The sequence below is a fragment of the Magnolia sinica genome, chromosome 2, assembly GCF_029962835.1.
Source record: "Magnolia sinica isolate HGM2019 chromosome 2, MsV1, whole genome shotgun sequence".
Lineage (NCBI taxonomy): Eukaryota > Viridiplantae > Streptophyta > Magnoliopsida > Magnoliales > Magnoliaceae > Magnolia > Magnolia sinica.
Genome location: NC_080574.1, coordinates 32,958,517 through 32,979,641, shown reverse-complemented (window position 1 = coordinate 32,979,641; position 21,125 = coordinate 32,958,517). Strand labels below are relative to the sequence as shown.

The window sequence follows — 21,125 nt, the reverse complement described above, 5'->3', positions numbered from 1 at the left end:
GGGCATGTTGTTATAAGACTCCCTGATAGGCGAGGATTGTCTCACATGAGTACATGGTATGCGTAGGATTGATGCATGACTGGATTGTATGACTCATGCATCTTGCATTGTGTGTTGTGATTACTGTACGCCCTAGTCACATCAAGGGCGTAGCCTCCACAGGTATTTCGTGGATGTAGATCGTGATTTTTCCTTATCTCTCTCAAATAATCTTCCTTGTGCAAGCAACCCATCCATAGAGGTACCTTCACCGCCACTTTTCCGTCGCAATCACTTCGACTGAAGGGCTTCGGTAATGGCCTTGATGCCTAAAGTATTCTTATTATGACAAAAAGTATTAACTAGATACTTGAACGACTTGGGGAGAGATGTCAACAAAATTAGGACTTTATCTTCCTCCTCGATCTTCACATCAATACTCCTCAACTTGCGAACCATTTTGTTGAACTTGTTAATATGTTCAGATAGATCCGAACCTTTCGCCATTTTCAGATTACAAAACTATCTCTTCAAAAATAGACGATTGGTGAGAGATTTCTTTATCTAAATACTCTCTAACTTTGCTCATAAACCTGTAGTACGAGTCTCAGCTATGATATTGTAAATGATTTCATTGGTCAAGCACAATTGAATTGTACTAATTTCATTTTGATCCAGTTCATCCCAATCTTCTTCTTTCATTGATTCAGGACGATGCGCTTTCCAAAGGAGTGCATACTGCAACCCTTGCTAATCTAGGAGTGCTTTCATTTTCAATCTCCATAGTTCAAAGTTTTTTTTACCCATGAATTTCTCTATCTTAAACTTCACATTTGATCCCCTTGATGTCATATCTCAAATCCAAACTAACAAACCAACCTCACTCCAATACCACTTGTTTGTGAACTAGCCCCGCGGAAGCATCTTAATCTAGATTGAAATAAATAAGAGAAAATGAAAAAAAATCTAAGAAACCACCAAGAGAACACACTATTTTTATGTGGAAAACCCTTGCGGAAAAAAACCATGGAACAAAGCGACGATCAATCTAGTGTTCAGAGAACATTATAGAGATGGAGAGAACTTACATAAAAAAAATCCTAGCTCTCTCTCCTTGGAGGCTCTTAAAACACTAAAAATAAATAAATAAATAAATTGTAACTCTTCCTTAACCCTAACATAAGTTACTCTAAAAGCCATTCTTTTAAGGAAAAAAAAATGTCAAAAATACCCATCCAAGGGTCCACTGACACTTGGGCTTTGTTTGCATGTAAAACATGGGTTATATGGGATAATAAAAAGTGAATAAACCCATAGTGATTTTGGTGTCACAATTTTAACATGAGGTTTCTATTTACCTAGCCATGGTTCTTCAATAGTTAACATTTATTTCTAATTGTTGATTATTTTTAAATCATGCTTGGACATTTAATAGTCAAGATATAATTTGATTTATACATTGGGTGGCATGGAAATTGTTTAGGGATGGTGACTACAGATAGTGGAGGGATTTAGCGGTTGGGGTGCATAGATTAAGAAGGTAAATAGATATCCTTTACATGGGTACTTAGATGTTTGTAGGTGGTGAAGTATCATATGGTGTGTTTATCCTAAAACCTTAGTTTATCGTATAAGATCATGTCTCAAAGGGAGAGTTTAGGGAGCTTGACATTCACTCGTCCCCTGCTCCCTAGAGTAAAAAGAGTGAGGAAGGAAAAGAAGGTGGGCCACATTCACATGCCCTCATGTCTACATTATCCATATTGCCTATCTAAGATTTGTCATATAGACGATTCTGGTCTGATTTAGCTTATAGCAGGATATAGATGGAAGATTTCATATCTCTTTATCTAAGATAAATATGGGAGAGACTCAGTGTTAGAAGATTAACAACAATAACGATCAACAAATCTACTTTCGGTATGATTAGAAAGTAATTTTTTCCCTTCTTTTAAGAAACATGGATTAATCTTGATAGAAATCTTATTAAAATTAATAATTAGGTTTTTCAAAACATTTTATGTTTAATTATGTTTTACAACAACAACAATAATAATAATAATAATAATAATCCATTAATAAGTGGATTAATTTGATTTTTTCCTAACTTTGCATTAGGGAATGGCCGATCCTGACAAACATTCATGAGGTGAGGAGTTTTTACTGGTTGGCAACCTTCTATCGTCGATTCGTGCAAAATTTTAGTACAATAGTCACGCCTATTACAAATTGCATGAAAAAAGACCATTTCAGTGGACCGATGAAGCTGACAAGAGCTTTCATGGGATCAAGTATCGTTTGTCCACAACACCGGTCGTGGTGCTTCTTAATATTGACAAACTATTTGAGGTTGAGTGTGACGCTTCATACGTCGGAATTGGAGGAGTATTATCACCAGAAGGCAGGCCAGTAGCCTTCTACAGCGAGAAGCTCAGCAACGCCCGAAAGAATTGGTCAATGTATGAGCTTGAGTTGTACGCAGTTGTTCAGGCGTTGTGTTGGGGTCCCTCTATCACACGCGTATCTCTCTCTCTCTCTCTCTTTCATTTTTTTCCTTGTTGTATGTGATAATGTGGCCCTGTGGCCCACCTGGATGGACCCCACCATAAGGCATGTATTTTATCTAAGTCATCTATAGATGGGGCTTACTTTATGAGTGTTGTATCCACACCACCCATCATTTGGTGGCCCACGTGGGTAGCCCACTTGAAATGCACAACTGTCCAGCATCTCTGGACGCTGGATGTTGAATGAAAAATACAAATATTAGCTTGGTGTTAAGCATTTGGGGTGGGCTACTTGTGTAGGCCTCACCTTGATGCATGAATGTAATCCATGCCGTTCATCCTATTCTTCAGATTATTTGAGGCATTGAGTTGAAAAATGAAGCTGATCCGATTTTCTGGTGGGCCATAGCATAACAAACAACATTTTTACCGTTGAAATACCCCCTGTCATTTCTATACCTCAAAATATATCGAATATTGGGCTTGTTTGGCTTGTCTTGAGCCATAGGAGCCATTGGTTGGGTCGGATTCACCTGATGCGGCCCCACCTGTGAAAAATCATAAAAATTCAATTTTTTTCTAAAAAAATAATAGCAAACAACAGTAGCTGACGCTGCTGCTGCTGCAAGGACGGCACAACGTCCTCTGCGCTGGGACGATCCTGGCCGACCGTGGGTCCCAAATGTGGGCCCCACCGTAATGTGTGTGGACATCAGCACCGTGCATTTCGTGGCCCCTTTAGGGCAGCGGGTCCCCTCCAAAAATCAGCTGTAGGTGGGACTCCGATGGCCCACACGGTAGGAAACAGTGTGATTGAACGGCTACCATTGAAACCATGTGGTGGTTACAGAAGTTTTGGGTCAATATGAAATTTGTTTTTCCTATTCATCCAGGTCCGTGCGACCTTATCAACGGATTGGATGGAAAATAAACGTTATGGTTGGCCCCACGTGGGACCCACAAGGATGTATGTGTTTTATTCACACCATTCAGGTGGACGGTGGAATTCACCACGTTGTATGTGTTGTATACATGCCGTCCACCCATTCTTTATAGAGACAGTGGGTCCCATTGCTATTGACATCAGTAAGGTTTGTGGGACCTACGTATGATGTATACCACACTGTCCATATCACTAGACGGTGGGACCCACCATGATGCATGTGTTGCATCCAAGCCATCCAACCACTTGAAAGCTCATTTTAAAGCTTGAGTTCAAAAATGAGACAGACCTAGGATTAGGTGGACCACACTATAGAAAATAGTGGGTTTGAACCTCCACCATTAAAACCCCTTTTCAGGTCAGTGTGACCTCATGATCAGATTGGATGGGAAATAAATGTTATCATGGGCCTTAGGAATTTTAATGGTGGAAATCATCATCACCACCTATATTTGGGTGTAGCCCATTTGATATGCATATGACCCATGTGATTAGGCCCATTTTGATGTATTATAAGGCCCATGGGTTATGGCCCATTGCAATGAACATAAGGCCCATTAGTGCGGCCCATTGATGTGGCCTACTTGATGAATATAAGGCCCATGTGATATGGCCCATTTGATGTATTTAAGGCCCAATGGGATGTACCTAAGGTCCATTGTAATGTGTGATTCCACCATGATTTATGTAATGATATTTATGGCGAGTCGTGCTTGGGGAACAATGATGGTTTGACGTCCACATTGTAAGTATAATGTTGGTTAAATGTCCGCATTACGACTCTCCCTAGGGCCCATTGATAAGCCCATACTTGTTACATGTAGGCCGTCTAGGCCCATCTTCGTTGCAAGGATAGTTCATCACTTTATAACATGCTTAGTATAATTCCATGCCTCATGCCATACGCATCATATGCATGCTTGATATGAGGAATGCTTGATCATAGCATAAACTGTTGGGCTGAGACATTTACGGGACTCCTTATGAGATGGAGTGCCCCAAATGAGCGCATGGTACGTGTGAGATTATTGCATGATTGTATGGTGTGACTCATGCATCTCGCATATGTGTGACTTTATCATTGTACGCCTTAGCGACATTAGGGCCGTGGCTCCACAGGTACATCGTGGATGGTCGTATCGGATACCAGAAATATTAGCTCTAGCACTGTGGGCACTTAGAGTGTCATTAGGTGAAAATCTCAGAACCTTTTTGGTACCAGGAGATGTTCCAACGTCTAGACTGAGTGGATACACGAGCGCCCGAGTGCCGAATACCAGTAGGTCGCGTCTCCCACTGTGTCGTGGTCGGTTGGAAGGGGGTGTGACCTTATCCGCCCGAGTGAGGGGGCTATAAACTAGGCTGAGTTTGACCAGCTCGCAAATGAGTCTGCCATCAACGAGCTGGGTAGGTATTGACAGACTACTAGTCAGGCGGATAGTGTGGTCTCTTCCACTTACTTGGCTGTGCAGCTAGGGAGGAGGCAGTCAGTGTGAAGTGTATTAGACCCTGGTGATATCTAGAGAGGAACTGTACTGATATGTGTACTTGATGAGGACTGCATGCTTGCTTTGCATCTCGCATATGACATTTGGCTATATAGGCCTCGCATCGCATGACCTTGGTATGGCTGATAGCATTCATGCCTTACATCATATAGCTTTGGTACAGCTAATAGCATACATGGACTTGCAGCATATTTCTGTATTACTCTGATATTGTACACTTGACGCTTGCTTACGCATACACTTACACCACCCTCTAAGCTTTTGTAAGCTTATGTACGACTGTTGCGTGCAGGTGGCCTTGGATCGTAGCAACGCTGAGGCAAGAGCGCACATCAGATTATTTTGGAGTTTTTGATCACCCTATATTTCCCTTTCCGCATTATACTTAAAGTTTTTGATATAGTGGATATGTGGTGATGTTGTTTTGTGACTTGGTTATGCTTGTGGTTATGTTTTATCACAAAAAAAAATTCATACTGAAAATCCTCCTTTTAGGATCCCAGGATAGGAATCTGGCATGTGAGCGCCTGGTTTCGAGAATGGGGCACTACGGAGACTGTCGGCGCCGGATTCGGCGATCAGGAATTTTGTGAACCCGTTTTTCGAGTTCGGGGCGTGACAAATTTAAATGTATATTTGTTGTTTTGAGTATTTTTGTGATATATTTAGAATCTCTATGACATTTGGAACTGTTATGTTTGTGCACACGATGGAAGGCTTGTACAAGTGGCATTACTCTTCTTCACTAATGTGATATTGTTGACAGAAAATTCCAACACTGGCATGTTAGGTGGGGCCCACTATGATGTTTGTGAGAAATTCGATTTATCCTTCCATTTTTCCATATCATTTTAGTATATGCTACAAAAAATTCAAGTGGATCCAAAACTCAAAGCAGTCATACAAGGGTGAAAATAGGGGAAAGAGTTGGTTGTCCTTGAAATCTTCCTAAACTCTACCTTAATGTTTATACGTCATCCAAAATGTTTATAAAGTCATTTTCATTGGGATGAAGTGAAAAAAAAACAAAAACCACCTAGCATGATACTGAATCCCCTATGGTTGCCTCGAGTGTTGGCTACACCTGATTTTTAGTACCTTGTCATAAAATGATACAAAAAAACGGATGGATAGAGTGGATTCCTGACAAACATCAAGGTGGGCCCACATAAGCATCCTAGTGCAGGAACTTTGTACTAAAGGCTTTGGCAGGAAATCCATCCCGCCCTACTAGATAGTAGCTAGACCTGGGCAAAATCTAACTTGATTTAACGGATTTAACAGATCCGATCTGAACCAAAGGCCAGGATCAGGTCAGATCGAGTAGGCCCACTCGGATCCGACCGTACATCGAGTCAAGTTCAAATCAGTGGCCAATCTGATCCGATGAGGTTGGGTACCTATATAAGATATTTTTACTTTTTTACTACCCTTACTCGAACGAAGCCCTAATCCCTTCTCTTTCTCTACCCGAACAAGTGACGCTGCACCCACTCATCTCGATCCAGCCACTCAGCAGTCTGGCACCCATCTTCACCGTTCATCTTCCTCCGTTGATCAGGTAGGTACCATTTTAAATTTATTTATTTATTTATTTATTTGTATATTTTCAAGTGGTGGCTCGCCCTGACTCGCGGGTGGACCGCACAAGGTGCTGGTTTGGCTGCAGCATCCCGCCCTAGCTCTCCTCATTTCTCTCCCTCTTTCTCTCCCCATTTCCCTCCTCTCATTCTCTCTCCTCATTTCTCTCCCTCTCCCGATTTCCCTAGCACGAGAGTATCCGGCTCGGCTTAATTTAGCCCGGTCTGAATTGACTAGAGAGACTCAACTCGATCCAACTCGGTTCGGGTCAGGCCAGCAAGTATTTAGATAGGATTAAGTCAGTCTTGCTGAATTCGGTTCCGGATTGAATCGAGTTCAGGTATGCCCACCTCTAAATTTTAGTAGTAGGTTTGTAAGAATACATAGCGACAAATTGATGTACGATACTCCTAGGCTTTAACCCTTTGGAGATGATGTCATGTTTCAAGGATCCAAACCATTTATACGGCGGGACTTGCCTGGGATTAGAGCTGGGCATCGGACTGAGTCGGATCTGATTCGTCCAACTCGACCCGGTCCGAAATGTAGCTGGCCTGATTCGAACCCGATCCAATTCGGGACTGGGACCGGGACGCAAGACTCGAACCGATCCGACACACGGTTGCCTTGACCCGAACCGAGTCCAACTCGGTTAGGGAAATCGAGTCGGATCGGGTTGGATACGATTCGGATCGGCTTTTTTTAACGGTGAAAATCATTATCCTCGCTTGTATTTTTAGTGTGGTCCATTTGAGCTTTAGATATGATTGGGTTTTTTTTTTTTTTTTTTTCCAAATGCTCTAAAATGATCACGAAAAATGGATAGATGGTATGGATATAATAAATACTTCATTGTGGGGCCCATATGATGATAATCTCATTTGAGCGGAAACCCGATTGGCAACTCCCCTGCCACACCAGCCCCGTGGCTGGTGGTCGTGCTTTGTGGGACCCACCATGATGTGTGGTTTTAATCCATTCCATTCATCCATTTTTAAAGATCATTTTAGCACTTGACTCAAAATATGAGAGGGATATAAATCTCAGGTAGACCACACCATAGGAAAACAATAGTGATTGGATATCCACAATTAAAATCCTCCTAATGCCTAATGTACTGTTTCTTTGAAATCTAATTTGTTGATTAGGTCATAAAGGTCCAGATGAATGGAAAAAAATAAAAAATAGATTGATCCAAAACTTTTATGGCACCCAAAAGTTTTTTAATGGTCAACACTCATTCAACACTATTTCGTGTAATGTGTTCCACTTAAGATTTGGATAAACCTCATTTTTTGTCTCACACCATAAAATGACTTGTAAAAATAGCTGGACGGCATGGATGAAATACATACATCATTTTGCGGCCCACAGGCTACCAACCACTCCGTTCCCATTTGAGCCATTCATACAACTCGGAGCTCGAGGTGCTATAGGCTTCACGGGTACGCCATGCAGCGTGCCATGCACGAAAGTGCCAACATTGCTGCCTTTATGTTAGCAAGTTATGTGAGTCTGATCATGGAACATGTGTTATATCCAAACCGTCCATCCATTTGGCAAGCTAGTTTTAAGGCTTAAGAAGAAAAATAAGGTAGATCTAACCATTAGGTGGACCACACTGAAAAAAGCAGTGGGGATTGAACGTCTACCATTGAAAGCCTTTTTGGGGTCACAAGCCTCACAGAAGTTTTGGATCAATTTCAAATTTGTTTTGCCTCTTAATTCAGGTCTTTGTGACCTTATGAACAGATTGGATGGAAAATAAACGTTATGGTGGGCCCTACAAATTATTCAGCAGTGAAAATCATTATCTCCACTGCTATTTGTGGTGTGGTCCGCGTGATCTCTGGATATGATTTATTTTTTGGATAATGTTTTAAAATAATCTCTAAAAATAAATGAATGGTGTAGATATGTTAAATACATCACTATGGGGCCCATTTAACTTTGATCTCCTTTGAATCGTTCGTACAACTCGGAGCTCGAGGGAACGTTAGTGCTCGTCTTCGCACGACACTGCACCTCCAGCTATGAGCTATAACCTATAGCCTAGATAGCTATCCTATCCTGCAACAGCTATACAGGTGTGTATATGGTACACCAGCAAACCTCTTCTTATTATACTAACTAGACTTTGTTGGGGCCCACCGTGAATGCATGTGGTTTTCCATACCGTCCATTTGTTTTTCTAGATCATTTCATTGGTTGAACTCGAAATTGATGCATATCCAAAGCTCTATTTGGACCATATCACTGGAAAAGTAGTAGAATTACTGATAAGAACCACTCCGGATCGAGACGGTCCGGATCCATTCGGATCGGGTTTTCGGATCCAATCGGTCCGGATTGACCGTAACCAGATCTCGATCCGAAAACTGTTGGATCTGAATGGCCCTACCCGATTTGCACAGATCCAGGCCGTCGGTTCAGTTCGAAACGGGTCAGATCGGGTCGAATCCACCGGATCGGGTCAGATCTGACCAGCTCTACCTGGGATGGGTGACATCCAGAAAATTAAAACTCTTAGATTAGATTGGAATAATATTAACCGTTCGAACGTTTGGCTCTTTTCCTTTGAATAATCATAGAGTTAAAGATGTTTCAATCCGAGTCTTTTTTGCAACAAACACCCCATCCACGTTGTGGCCCACCAAATAATCGGTTTTGGGTTGTTGAAAAGGACTCAAACCCAACCGCAGAAGTCCCGATGTATCATGTACGAGTTAGTCGGGATGTATAGCAGCAAACCTCTTTAGCTGGGAGAGGCGATTGCCTACTGAGGTCGCTGAAGGTGCTCCGTTGGACCCATCTTGATATATTTATTTTATCCATGCTGTTCATCTATTTTTCCAGATCATTTAAGGGGATGAGCCCAAAAACGTGAAAGATCAAAATCTCAAGAGGACCACACCACGAGAAAACCTTGCTAATTGAACGCCCACCATTAAAAACTTCCAAAGTCACACTGTAATGTTTATTTGCCATCCAACGACTAGATCATGTCACACAGACCTCCATGAAGTTAAAACACAAATATCATCTTAATCTAAAACTTTTGTGGCCCCCAAGAAGTTTTAAACGGTGATCGTTCAATCACCACCGTTTCCTGCGGTGGGGTACACATGAGATTTGGATCTACCTCATTTTTAGGCTCAAGCCCTAAAATGATCCCAAAAAAATGGATGAACGGCATGGACGAAACATACACGCCATGGTAGGTCCCCAGAGCACCGTCCAGTAGCCACGGGCTACTGACAGAATCAGTAGGCAATCTGCGTCCATTGGCTGTTACCACACGCGTGCGCGCACGCATACACGTGTCGAGCGAAAAGCAAAAACAGGCTGGCGTATACGTGTACAGGGGAAAAAAGAGGATGCGGCATGGATCCCGTGATAAATGAGATATAAATACATCCGTCCAAGCATTGTAACATCGCGCTTCTCAGTAGTGCAGAGGAGTTGATACGCTTCGAATAGGTACATGCGGTAAGTGTCATATCCGAAAAATAAATAAATATATATATCATTTTTATTTTTATTTATTATAGTCCGTGCACTACTTTCCAGTTTTTCTTCCAATAATAAAATAGTAATAGTAATATCAGCCTGTGAGACTGGGATGAGAAGATGCAGAGAGTGGTTACTTGTTATCCGGGTAACCTGTGTGGGGCCCACCTTGATGAATTTTCTTGTATATCCATATCCAAATATAATGTGGACTACGCCACTGAAAAAGTGGTGAATGGCCGTTAAAGGCTTTGTATGGGCTAAGGAAGTTATGGATTAAACTGATCTTTATACTGTGGGCTCTAGGAAGTTTTTAATGGTGAGCGTTCAATCACCACGGTTTCATGTGTTGTTGTCTACCTGGAATTTGGATCTACTTAATTTTTAGGGAAACATACTAAAATAATCTGAAAAAACGGATGGATCGGAGTACATATACAATACATCATTAAGGTGGGCCTCATGGTAAGGACCTCATGATAAGGATAACACCTAATCCGCTCCCAGTTACTTTGGGGCGTGTTTGGCCGGACCGATCGCATGGGATTTGGTGGGATGGAATCAATTTTAAGGTAATGATGGTAGTGTCAGGGATTGTCTTAAGATCCATGGGATTGCTTATATCCGGACAAGTTCACTGGGTTTGTTTGGCACGCCCTGTATATCCTGGGATTTTACCTTCCAATCCATCCAATCAAGGGATAGGATTAATTTTAAGGTAATGATGGTGATGTCAGTGGATTGTCTTAAGATTCATGGGATTGCTCATATCTTGGGACAAGTTCACCGGATCTGTTTGGCTCGTCATTCCTATTCAGGATATTGCCAATCCCATCCCTCCTAATCCCATCTAATACCACATCCAGCGCCCGGCCAAACACGCCCTGGGGTTCCTGAGAGTTTCCTTCCTCTATGCACTGCACTACACTGGAAAGATTCTATCTCACTGTCGACACGTGACAGTCAGGAAGTTGGCACGTGAGTTGCAGGAAGTAGGTGAAGTGTGTGAAGGAGAAAGACGGTTGGAAAAAAAGACACAAGCTGCTACAACCACCGCCAATCCCACGCGCGCCCCACCGCACTACACTCTCCTCCAACGACTCCTCCGATGGGAGGTAAATCCAACCGTCCGGATTCCGCCACGTGGGTACACTCTTCAATTCGACATTTCCTTTGTCGTGGCTTAAGTCTCCACCGCAACCCCTCCTTTCCACCACTTATATAGATTCCTCTGCCATCTCCCACTCTCCCTGAGCCACGTAGCTTTTCTCTCTCTCTCTCTCTCTCTCTCTCTCTCTGGCCAGTCTCCCTCTTTCGCACGTGTTAGAAATGGTTGCAGGAGCAGAAGCAGCGCTGAATGGCGGGATACCGCACGTGCGCCACAGCCAGCCATTGCCTACCACGTGCGAGGACCCTCTCAACTGGCGGAAGACTGCCGAGGCGCTGCAGGGCTGCCATTTCGACGATGTGCAGCGCATGGTCGAGCGTTTCCGCCAGGTCAGCACAGTAACGCTCCAGGGAGAGAATCTCGAGGTGGCAGACGTGGTGGCCGTCGCCAGGCGCCACGTGGAGGGCGTGAATGTCCAGCTTGACGCCGGCTCGGCGAAGCCGCGCGTGGAGGAGAGTGCGGCCTGGGTCGCGGCGCAGACCTGCAAGGGCACCGACACGTACGGCGTCACCACCGGCTTCGGCGCCACTTCCCACCGGCGCACGAGCCAGGGAGCCGAGCTGCAGTGTGAGCTCATCCGCTTCCTTAACGCCGGCGTCGTCGCTGGCCACGGAAACCAGCTCGCGGACCACGTGGCCCGCGCGGCTATGATGGTCCGCACCAATACCCTCCTCCAAGGCTACTCTGGCATCCGTTGGGAAATCCTCAATGCCATTAAGAACCTCATTAACGGCGGCTTCACTCCATTACTCCCCCTCCGCGGCACCATCACCGCCTCCGGCGACCTCGTCCCTCTCTCCTACATCGCCGGCGTCCTCACTGGCCGTCATAACTCTCGCGTCCGCACGCCCTCCGGCGAAATAATATCAGGATCGGAGGCGATGAAGCGAGTAGGCGTCGAGAAGCCTTTCGAGTTGCAGCCAAAGGAGGGGCTTGCTATCGTGAACGGGACTGCGGTAGGAGCAGCACTGGGTGCTATCGCATGCTACGATGCTAACGTGCTCGCGGTGGCGTCGGAGATCATGTCCGCAATGTTCTGCGAGGTGATGCAAGGAAAGCCCGAGTTCACAGACCCGCTAACGCACCGGTTGAAACACCACCCGGGGCAGATGGAGGCAGCAGCGGTGATGGAGTACGTACTGGCTGGGAGTGCGTACGTTAAGCATGCAGCCAAGCTGCACGAGTACAACCCGCTGCAGAAGCCCAAGCAGGATCGATACGCGCTGCGGACTTCGCCCCAATGGCTCGGACCTCAGGTTAGAGTCTCTTTTCTTAAACTGGCTTTAGCAATTTCTAATGTGCGCACTGGTCCATACTACGCTTACTCGGCTTACGCTGGGTATGTACATTACAAGGAACAGATCACAGTTAATTATAGGAGAGTCTTTTCAACTATGAGATTTAGGGCTGCTTGATATGAGGAAAATATTAGAAAATGATGGTAAATTTTTTGTAATTATAAATTTATAGCCATTGTTTAAATAAATAATTTGATATATGATTCATTGGTCTAATACAAATATATGAATTTATGGTCATTATAAAGTTGTAACATATTGCAATAGGAGTCTCTTATTCAAACATAGGATAAAATGTATTTTTCTTACTAATAGTATCGTTATTGTGCTTTTACCACAATAACTTGGCTATAAGAAATTTTACTTGAGTGAGAGGTATTATAATTTATAATCTTTATACTTTTATAATTCATTATATAGAACCAAATCGGCAAGTGGACAATAAAGGGGATTTCAATGGAGTATCTAGGGATTTCAAAATGCCTGCGGAAATTAATTGAATGCTTTGAATTCACTGACTTTAACATTGATGAAGAGGAAATATGTACCATTTTATTTTCTTGGGAGGGGTCCACAACCCTCCCTCTCTTCACTATGTTGGCCTGACAGACCTTTTTTATATGGCCGCGGATTAGCTACTGATGGCTTCAGTAGTAAGATCTCCCTATTGAAGTGACGTTACTAAGTTATGTGGGCCCACCATTATATATGTGTTTTACCCGCAATGTCTATCCATTTGGAGAAATTATTTCAGGGCATGGCAAGAGAATGAGGCATATCTAAAGCTTAAATGTAACCCATCACTTCTTAGGGCCCACCAAGATGTTTATTTGAGATCAAACTCTAAAAAAAAAAAAAAAAAAACGTAAATGGACTAAGGGAAAACACAAATATCAGGTGGGACGAGAACCTATGTAGAAGTGGGCATCGGACTGAGTCGGATCGGATTGGGGCTAACTTGATTCGGTCCGAAATCCAGCTGGACTGACCCAAATCCAATCTAATCCGGGACCGGGTCCGGAACATAGGGCTCGAACCGACTCGACACACAGTTGGCCTGACCCGAACCGAGTTCAATTCGGTCTGGAAATTGAGTCGGATCGGGTTGGGTGTGATTCGGATCATTAAAAACGGTTAAAATCATTATCTCATTGCTATTTTCGGTGTGGTTCATTTGAGCTTTAGATATGATTTTTTTTTTTTTTTTAAATGATCTAAAATGATAACAAAAAATGGATAAACGGTATGGATATAATAAATGCATCATTGTGGGGCCCATCTAAGGTTGATATCATTTGAGCCATTCGTACAACTCGGAGCTCGAGGCGCTGCCGCTGCGAACATGTTGTGCGCAGCAGCTGCATGTAACGTGTTGCGCACGAAATGATGACTTTGATGTTACCAAGTTATGTAGGTCTGATCATTGAATATTTGTCATATCCAAACCGTTCATCCATTTGGTGAACTCGTTTTAAGGCTTGAGACAAAATAAGATAGATCCGACTATCAAGTGGACCACACTAGAAAAAGCAGTGGGACTACACTGAAAACCATTCTCTATTGCTATTTGTGGTGTAGTCCATGTGATCTCTGGATATGATCCATTTTTTTGGATAATGCTCTAAAATGATCTCTAAATATATATCAACGGTGTAGATATAATAAATACATCACTGTAGGGCCATATAACTTTGATCTCCTTCGAACCGTTTGTACAACTTGCAGCTCGAGAAGCGTCAGTGCACTGAAGACGAGTCGTCTTCGCACGACACGTACCTACAGCTAGCCGGATGCGGACTGCGTCCTACCCCCGCTCGTCTCTAGCCTCGAACGGGTAGTTCTATGGGCGGGCCCACCGTGACTTATCTGTACATTCAAGCCGCCTATCTCTTTTCTCATATTATTTTAAGGAATGACCACAGAAATTAGGCAGATCCAACGCTCAAATGGGCCACACCATATGTGACTTTCGCATTTAATGCAACTTGCATTTAATGCTTTGTGCACTTAATGCAACCAAGTTTATTAGTTGGTGTGGTCCACTTGAGCGTTGGATCTGCCTCAATTTTATGGTTATGCCCTGAAATGATCTTAGAATAAGGATGGCAGCTTGGATGTACAGATAGATCATGGTGGGCCCGCCCATAGAACCGTCCGTTCGGGGCTAGAGATGGGTGGGGGTAGGACGCAATCCGTGTGCTAACTTGCCGCGCATAGCTGTGTGCGGTAAACCAGCAAATATTTTCTTATTGTACATGGTAAACACTGTTGGGGCCCACCTTGAATGCATGTGGTTTATATATGCCGTCCATTCGTTTTTGCAAATCATTTTAGTGGTTGAACCCAAAATCGATGCATATTCAAAGCTCAAGCGGACCATACCACAGGGAAAAGTAGAAGTATCGATAAGAGCTACTCCGGATCGAGTAGGATTGGATCGGTCCGTAACCATTCGGATTAGGTTTTCGAGTTGGGTCAGGTCGGATCAGGGTCAATCCAAACTCGACTCGAAAAGATTTCAGATCTGGATGGAGCTACCCCGATCCGCGCCGATCCAGATCGTCGATTCGGTTCTGATAGGGTCGGATCCACCGGATCGGGTCTGTTTTGCCCAGCTCTAAACTTATGTGGCGGTCAAAAAGTTTTTAAAGGTAGACATCACGGTCTCCCCTGTTTTTTATGATGGGATTACTTGACCTTTGGATCTGACTCTTCTTTAGATCATCCACTAAAATGATCTTTTCCAAATGAATGGACGGTGAGGATACAAAACATACATTGTAATCTACTCATTTTTAGTTCATGCACTACAATGGTCTTTCCAAATGGATGGACGGTGTGGATACAAAACATACATTGTAGTGGGGCCACAGAACTAGAACTTGGTGATGTCACTTCAGTAGGTAAAGCCGTAAGTAGCTGATCCGCGTCCGCTTACATTCTCTCTGTCCCAATGCATCGCTTACACCATGCCGGACTTCATTTGCATAGCCTACATCTCTTTCCCTTTGGTCTCTCTTAACGTGGCATATGACGTGTATTATAATAAATTCTGGTACGTCAGGTCACCTGTTTACGAAGAAGCCGGATTGCGTGAATGGTTCCAGGCTTTGTGGGGCCGGGCCATCTATCCCCTTTCCCATATCATTATAAGGACGTGAGAAAAAACAAATTGAGGTTAATCCAAAGATCAAGTGACCACAGAATGGGAATTGACGGCCCACCGTTAAAACTTTAATTTGGGCACGGCATAAGTTTTAATCATATCTCTGTTTCCAATCCAGATCCACTGCTTGCCACATAGTGATGGCAACACGTGTGTGTTGCACACCACGCAATCCGCTTTCCATCGCAGGAGGCCCTAGGAAAGTTTTGACAGGGGGTATTATTATCACCGCTGTTTACTGTGATGTGGTGCATAGCTTTGGATATATATGCGTGTGTGAATGCTCACTGGCGCACGTGAGCACCGCACCTTCCTACGTGAACACATAAGCACATTTGCACATGTGCGTTAGGCAATCTGAACAGTCCACCTGATGTGTCACTCCTTGAAATTTTACGGCCCCAATTATTTATTTATTTATTATTATTATTTTGGGTTAGCTTGTTAGTAGACACCCATGTCAGTACACACACTCCATATTAGCCACCCCCATTAGGGATCGATACCATGTCCGAATTTTGGCCTGATTCAAAACTCTAGCAGGCCATAGGAAAGAAATGCAAATCAAATGAGGAGATTGTTTCCTTTTTGCCATGGTCCACCAGAGTTTTGTATCAGACCTAAAGTTAGGCTTGCGATGTTTAAGTAGTGTCGCATCACGTAGGGACACAAAATCTAAATGGTCCACGTTATGTGGCACCCTTGAAACTTCACATACCCAACTTTTAACCCGATATAAAACACCGGTGCGCCATGCCAAAAGTAAAAAGTTTCCTCATTGGTATTCTCTCTGTTCTGACCCACTTTCAAGGGGGTGCCTGATCCCGTAGACGGTTAAGATTTTGTGCCCATGACACGTGTGCAGAGGTGCTAACTGGTGCTCACGCAAGAAGGTGGGCATGTGAACATTAATATATATATAGGGATGCTCATCTGACCGCCAATTCTCACGAGATCTGGTGAGAATATTCATAAAGTTAACTTGGATGGCTAGGATTGTTCTTTTCCTTTTCTGCTCTTGCTTATGCTTTTGCTAGAGTGAATCATCCTCCGTGGGCCCGTAAGGTTGATGATCCAATAGTCCCAGGATGCTGCTACGTGTACTGCATTGGATCCGGATTCATTGGTGATGTGCCTAAAGTTGTGGGCCTAATCTTGCAGTTACAGCCGGAATACCTACACCACCTGCTTTACACGGATCGCGGAAGACACCCTGTCTATGTGGTGCCACCATGTCGTAAATGTAAATCAAGTGTCCCCCACAGGTGCTCTCTTCGATTCTAGGCCCTGGGGCAAAAAACAATCTAATCCACAACTTAGGTGGGCCACACCACAGGAAACAATAATCCGTAGGTTTGTGCCTGGGCCCACTATATTGTGCATCTTTCATCGTATCCATTCATCAGTGAAACTGACCAGGTCGAAGAAAAGATACAAAAATCAGCCTCTTGCAAAACTCTGGATGGCTGAGGTTTTATGATCAATTTTCCTTGTTCCCATTGGTGTGGCCCACATGGGTTTTTATCGGGTTGAGCTTTTGTATGTGAGGGTGTCATGGTGGGCCCCACAGAATTCAGGTCCTTCTATCTGATCATTTATATACGGGTGATCCGGACCGTTTACACAATCGATCCCCTCGTATCATGGCCGTCTAACTCAACCATCTTCTCCCATCATGCAGATCGAGGTGATACGTGTGGCCACCCAAATGATCCAACGGGAGATCAACTCCGTCAACGACAACCCAGTGATTGACGTGGCCCGTGACAAGGCTCTCCACGGTGGCAACTTCCAGGGAACCCCGGTCGGTGTGGCCATGGACAACCTTCGACTGTCCGTCGCGGCGATCGGCAAGCTTATGTTCGCGCAGTTCTCGGAGCTAGTCAACGACTACTACAACGGAGGGCTACCGTCCAATCTCAGCGGTGGGCCCAACCCGAGTTTAGACTACGGATTCAAAGGGGCTGAAATCGCCATGGCATCTTACACGTCCGAGCTGCAGTACCTGGCGAACCCGGTGACCACGCACGTGCAGAGCGCGGAGCAGCATAACCAGGACGTAAACTCACTGGGTCTGGTGTCGGCAAGAAAATCGGACGAGGCGTTGGATATTCTCAAGCTGATGACGGCCACATACCTGGCCGCGTTGTGCCAGGCCGTCGATCTTAGGCACCTTGAGGAGAATATGAGGCAGATCGTGAAGACTGTTGTCGCCCAGGTGCGTACGTTAGCCTTTGTATGTGCTCGTCGTCTTTTCCTTGGATGCGTGTTTATCTAGATTTTCCGAGGATGCTTTGGACCGTCCATTTACCACCTGTTTGGTACAAGGGATCAGACGGTATTAAGTGCGATGGGATTTTAAGTCCCATGGTGAGAAAAATCATCCTTGCTTGGTTCATCATAAATTTCCAATACCGGGACCTGCGTATGGAGTATGGAGGGATTTCCGCCCAACCAAAATCTTTCATGAGATTTCCTCTTGAAAGCTGCCTGGTAAGAAGTTCTCGTGATGGAAAAGGAGTTTGGCCCACCTTGATATTTGTAAGGAATCCACTCAGTTTATCTATTTTACAAGATCAATTTAGGGCTTGCGACCGAAATGAGATCAATTTAAAACTAAAGTGAGCTGCATGAGGTAAAACCGCGGGGATTAAGTGACCACCATTGAAACAAAAGTTTCGTATTATGCCAAGGTTTTCTGCGTCGTCAGTTCATCTCAGCAGGAATGACCTTATAAACGGTTGAGATGACATATAAACATCAAGGTGAAGCTGCGGAAGGTTTCAATGGTAGGAAATTCTTTCCCCACTGTTTTCTCTCATATGTTCCACTTTAGTTTTTGGATCCGCTTGACTTTTGGTAGCATGTTTTAAAATGATCTCACAAAATGGAAGGACGGAGTGGATTCCTCAGCAATATCAAGGTGGCCCCACCTTACTTCCTAGTGTGGTTTTCAAACACGATTTTTGAGATGGTTAGTTGTTTTACACTTGCAACCAAACAGTACACACCACAAGAATCAAAACATGTATTTAAGTCATACATCTTATGTGATCCAAACACCAAAGTGAATAATAGGCTCACTCCCATGACATTAAGAGAATATATCGACAAGTGCATTTATTGAAAAAAAGCAATTCCATCCCACTTAATTCCATCTAATTCTGTCCCCCTAGGGTGTTTGGCGCATGAAATTAGATGGTATTAAGTGGGGATGGAATTGTTTTTTTTTTTTTTTTTCCGCAATAAATGCACTTGTTGGTTGATTGTCTCTTAATGCCATAGGAGTGAGCTATTCACTTTGGTGTTTGGATCATGTATGATGTAGGGCTTAAATACATGTTTTGATTCATATAGTGTTTGGTTGTACATGGAAATAACTACCAATCTCGAAAATCGTGTTTGAAAACTACAGTCAAAGTAAAGTTGGCCCACCTTGATGTTTGTAAGTAATCCACCCTGTCCATCCGTTTTGTGAGATCATTTTAAGACATGATACTAAAAGTCAAGCATATCCAAGACTCAAGTGAGCTATAAGAGAGGAAAGAGTGGGGAAAGAATTTTCTATCGTTGAAACCTTCCCAAGCACTACCTTGATGTTTATGTCATCCCAGCTGTTTATAAGTTCATTCCTGCCAGGATGAATTGGCAACATAGAAAACTTTATTATGATACAAAACTTTTATGGCCATATGAATGTTTCAATGGTGGTCACTCAATCCTCACTGTGTGGCCCATTGAGTTTTAAATCTACCTAATTTTTGTTTGCTTATCCTAAAATGATCTTGTAAAAAAAATAGATGGGATGGATTCCTCACAAATATTAAGGTGGGCCCTACCGCCTTTCCCAACTTAAGGACTTTTTAGCTCATGCTTTTAGAAGGAAATCCCATGGATTCGGCGAATCCTGTTTGAATTATGGAAAGCCTTCCCTAACCCTTTTTACTCCATGCACAATATCCAATATTGAAAACCTATGATAAACCAAACATAGATGATTTTTCAAACCAAGGAATTTAAAGTTCCATCCCACTTATTCCATGTGCCAAACACCTCCTTGTATTGTGTCCCATGAGTCTTCGATTTGAAAACCTATGATGAACCAAACAGGGATGGATTTTCAAACCAAGGAATTTAAAGTTCCATCCCACTTATTCCATGTGCCAAACACCTCCTTTTATTGTGCCCAACCCACGGAGTCTTAGATCTGACGCGAGCCTTTCATACTTGCACGTACCCGAGCGTGAATCCATACGGACCTGATGTATGGAGTGGATTACATACACCTGGTGTACGGAGTGGATTACATATACAATATGGTGGGCCCCACAAGCTTGGGCTTTTACACCCTCCTTAAGGGTTGTCCCAGAAGAGGGTGGTCCTTTTTTATTTACACGTACTAAGCAAATCGTGCAATCAAAGCAATCTGCTCACACGTGCAGGTGGCGAAGAAGACGCTCAGCACGGGGCCGAATGGCGAGCCGCTCCCGGGCCGGTTCACGGAGAAAGACCTGCTCTATGTGGTGGAAAACGAGCCGGTCTTCAACTACATCGACGATCCGAGCCGTCCGGATTACCCACTTATGCAGAAGCTCCGGCAGGTTCTTGTTGAACACTCGCTCAAGTGTCCGTCGACAGATGCCGAACCCGATTCGTCCCCGAAGACCGACATCTACGGTCGGATAAAGCTCTTCGAGGCTGAGCTCAAAGAGCAGCTGGAGGCACAGGTTAGACTCACACGTGCCAACTATGACAAGGGATCGCCGCTCGTGCCGAATCGGGTGGCTGAGTGCCGGTCTTACCCGGTCTACCGGTTCGTGAGAGGAGAGCTGGGGACGGAGCTACTGAGCGGGACGAAACCCGTGTCGCCTGGTGAACAGATCGAGGCCGTGCATGCGGCGATCTGCGATGGAAGGATCGTGGGACCGTTGATGGAGTGCATGGAGGGGTGGGACCGGAGGCCTGGTTCGCTGTGATTCGAGGTAGGAATCTCTCTTTGAGTCTTCTTTTCTTTTCTTTTCTTTTTTATTTTACCCGCTTGGTTTGAAATGAATAAATTGTTGTATCAAAGAAATCTGTGTGATAGAACGAATTGAAACTGTTTTCTTCTCTCTATTTCCATCTCTCTTTTTCTTTTTTCTTTTTTAATGCAGCGAGTTTGTATTAGAGATATTAACTCTTTTTAGGCTGCTCCGATACAGGGCCCAGGTAATTAGGATGTTCTTATATCACCATTTACTAAATGGTGGGAACTCATCCACATCATACATTGTAACAATCAAGACCTCCAAATTAATATACCCATATTGTATATGGAGCATAGTCTTAAAATCATATTGATCAGACAATCTTACTGGTGGTCATACATCACGGGAAGTCAAGGTCCGAATCCTTATCTCTCCACGTCATGTAGTAAGACAAAAGTGGCTTTGTTTAAATTCGTAACTTTTCGTAGTGTTTATTTA

At 43.8% G+C, this 21,125-nt stretch overlaps 1 protein-coding gene across 1 annotated transcript; it reads left to right on the top strand.

Moving 5' to 3' along the window:
- The first annotated feature begins 11,286 nt into the window (after positions 1-11,286).
- On the top strand, positions 11,287-20,888 carry LOC131236916 (phenylalanine ammonia-lyase-like). The gene is made up of 3 exons (XM_058234450.1): positions 11,287-12,452; positions 17,342-17,878; positions 20,103-20,888. The coding sequence occupies exons 1-3, from the start codon at positions 11,358-11,360 to the stop codon at positions 20,634-20,636; spliced, it is 2,166 nt and encodes a 721-aa protein (XP_058090433.1). The 5' UTR covers positions 11,287-11,357; the 3' UTR covers positions 20,637-20,888.
- The last annotated feature ends 237 nt before the right edge of the window (positions 20,889-21,125 follow it).

Bases quoted from the DNA above. Each gene is read 5' to 3' on its own strand.
- LOC131236916 (XM_058234450.1), top strand. From the start codon at position 11,358: ATGGTTGCAGGAGCAGAAGCAGCGCTGAATGGCGGGATACCGCACGTG. The intron at 12,453-17,341 runs GTTAGAGTCTCT...CCCATCATGCAG, and splicing joins CCCAATGGCTCGGACCTCAG to ATCGAGGTGATACGTGTGGC. The intron at 17,879-20,102 runs GTGCGTACGTTA...TCACACGTGCAG, and splicing joins TGAAGACTGTTGTCGCCCAG to GTGGCGAAGAAGACGCTCAG.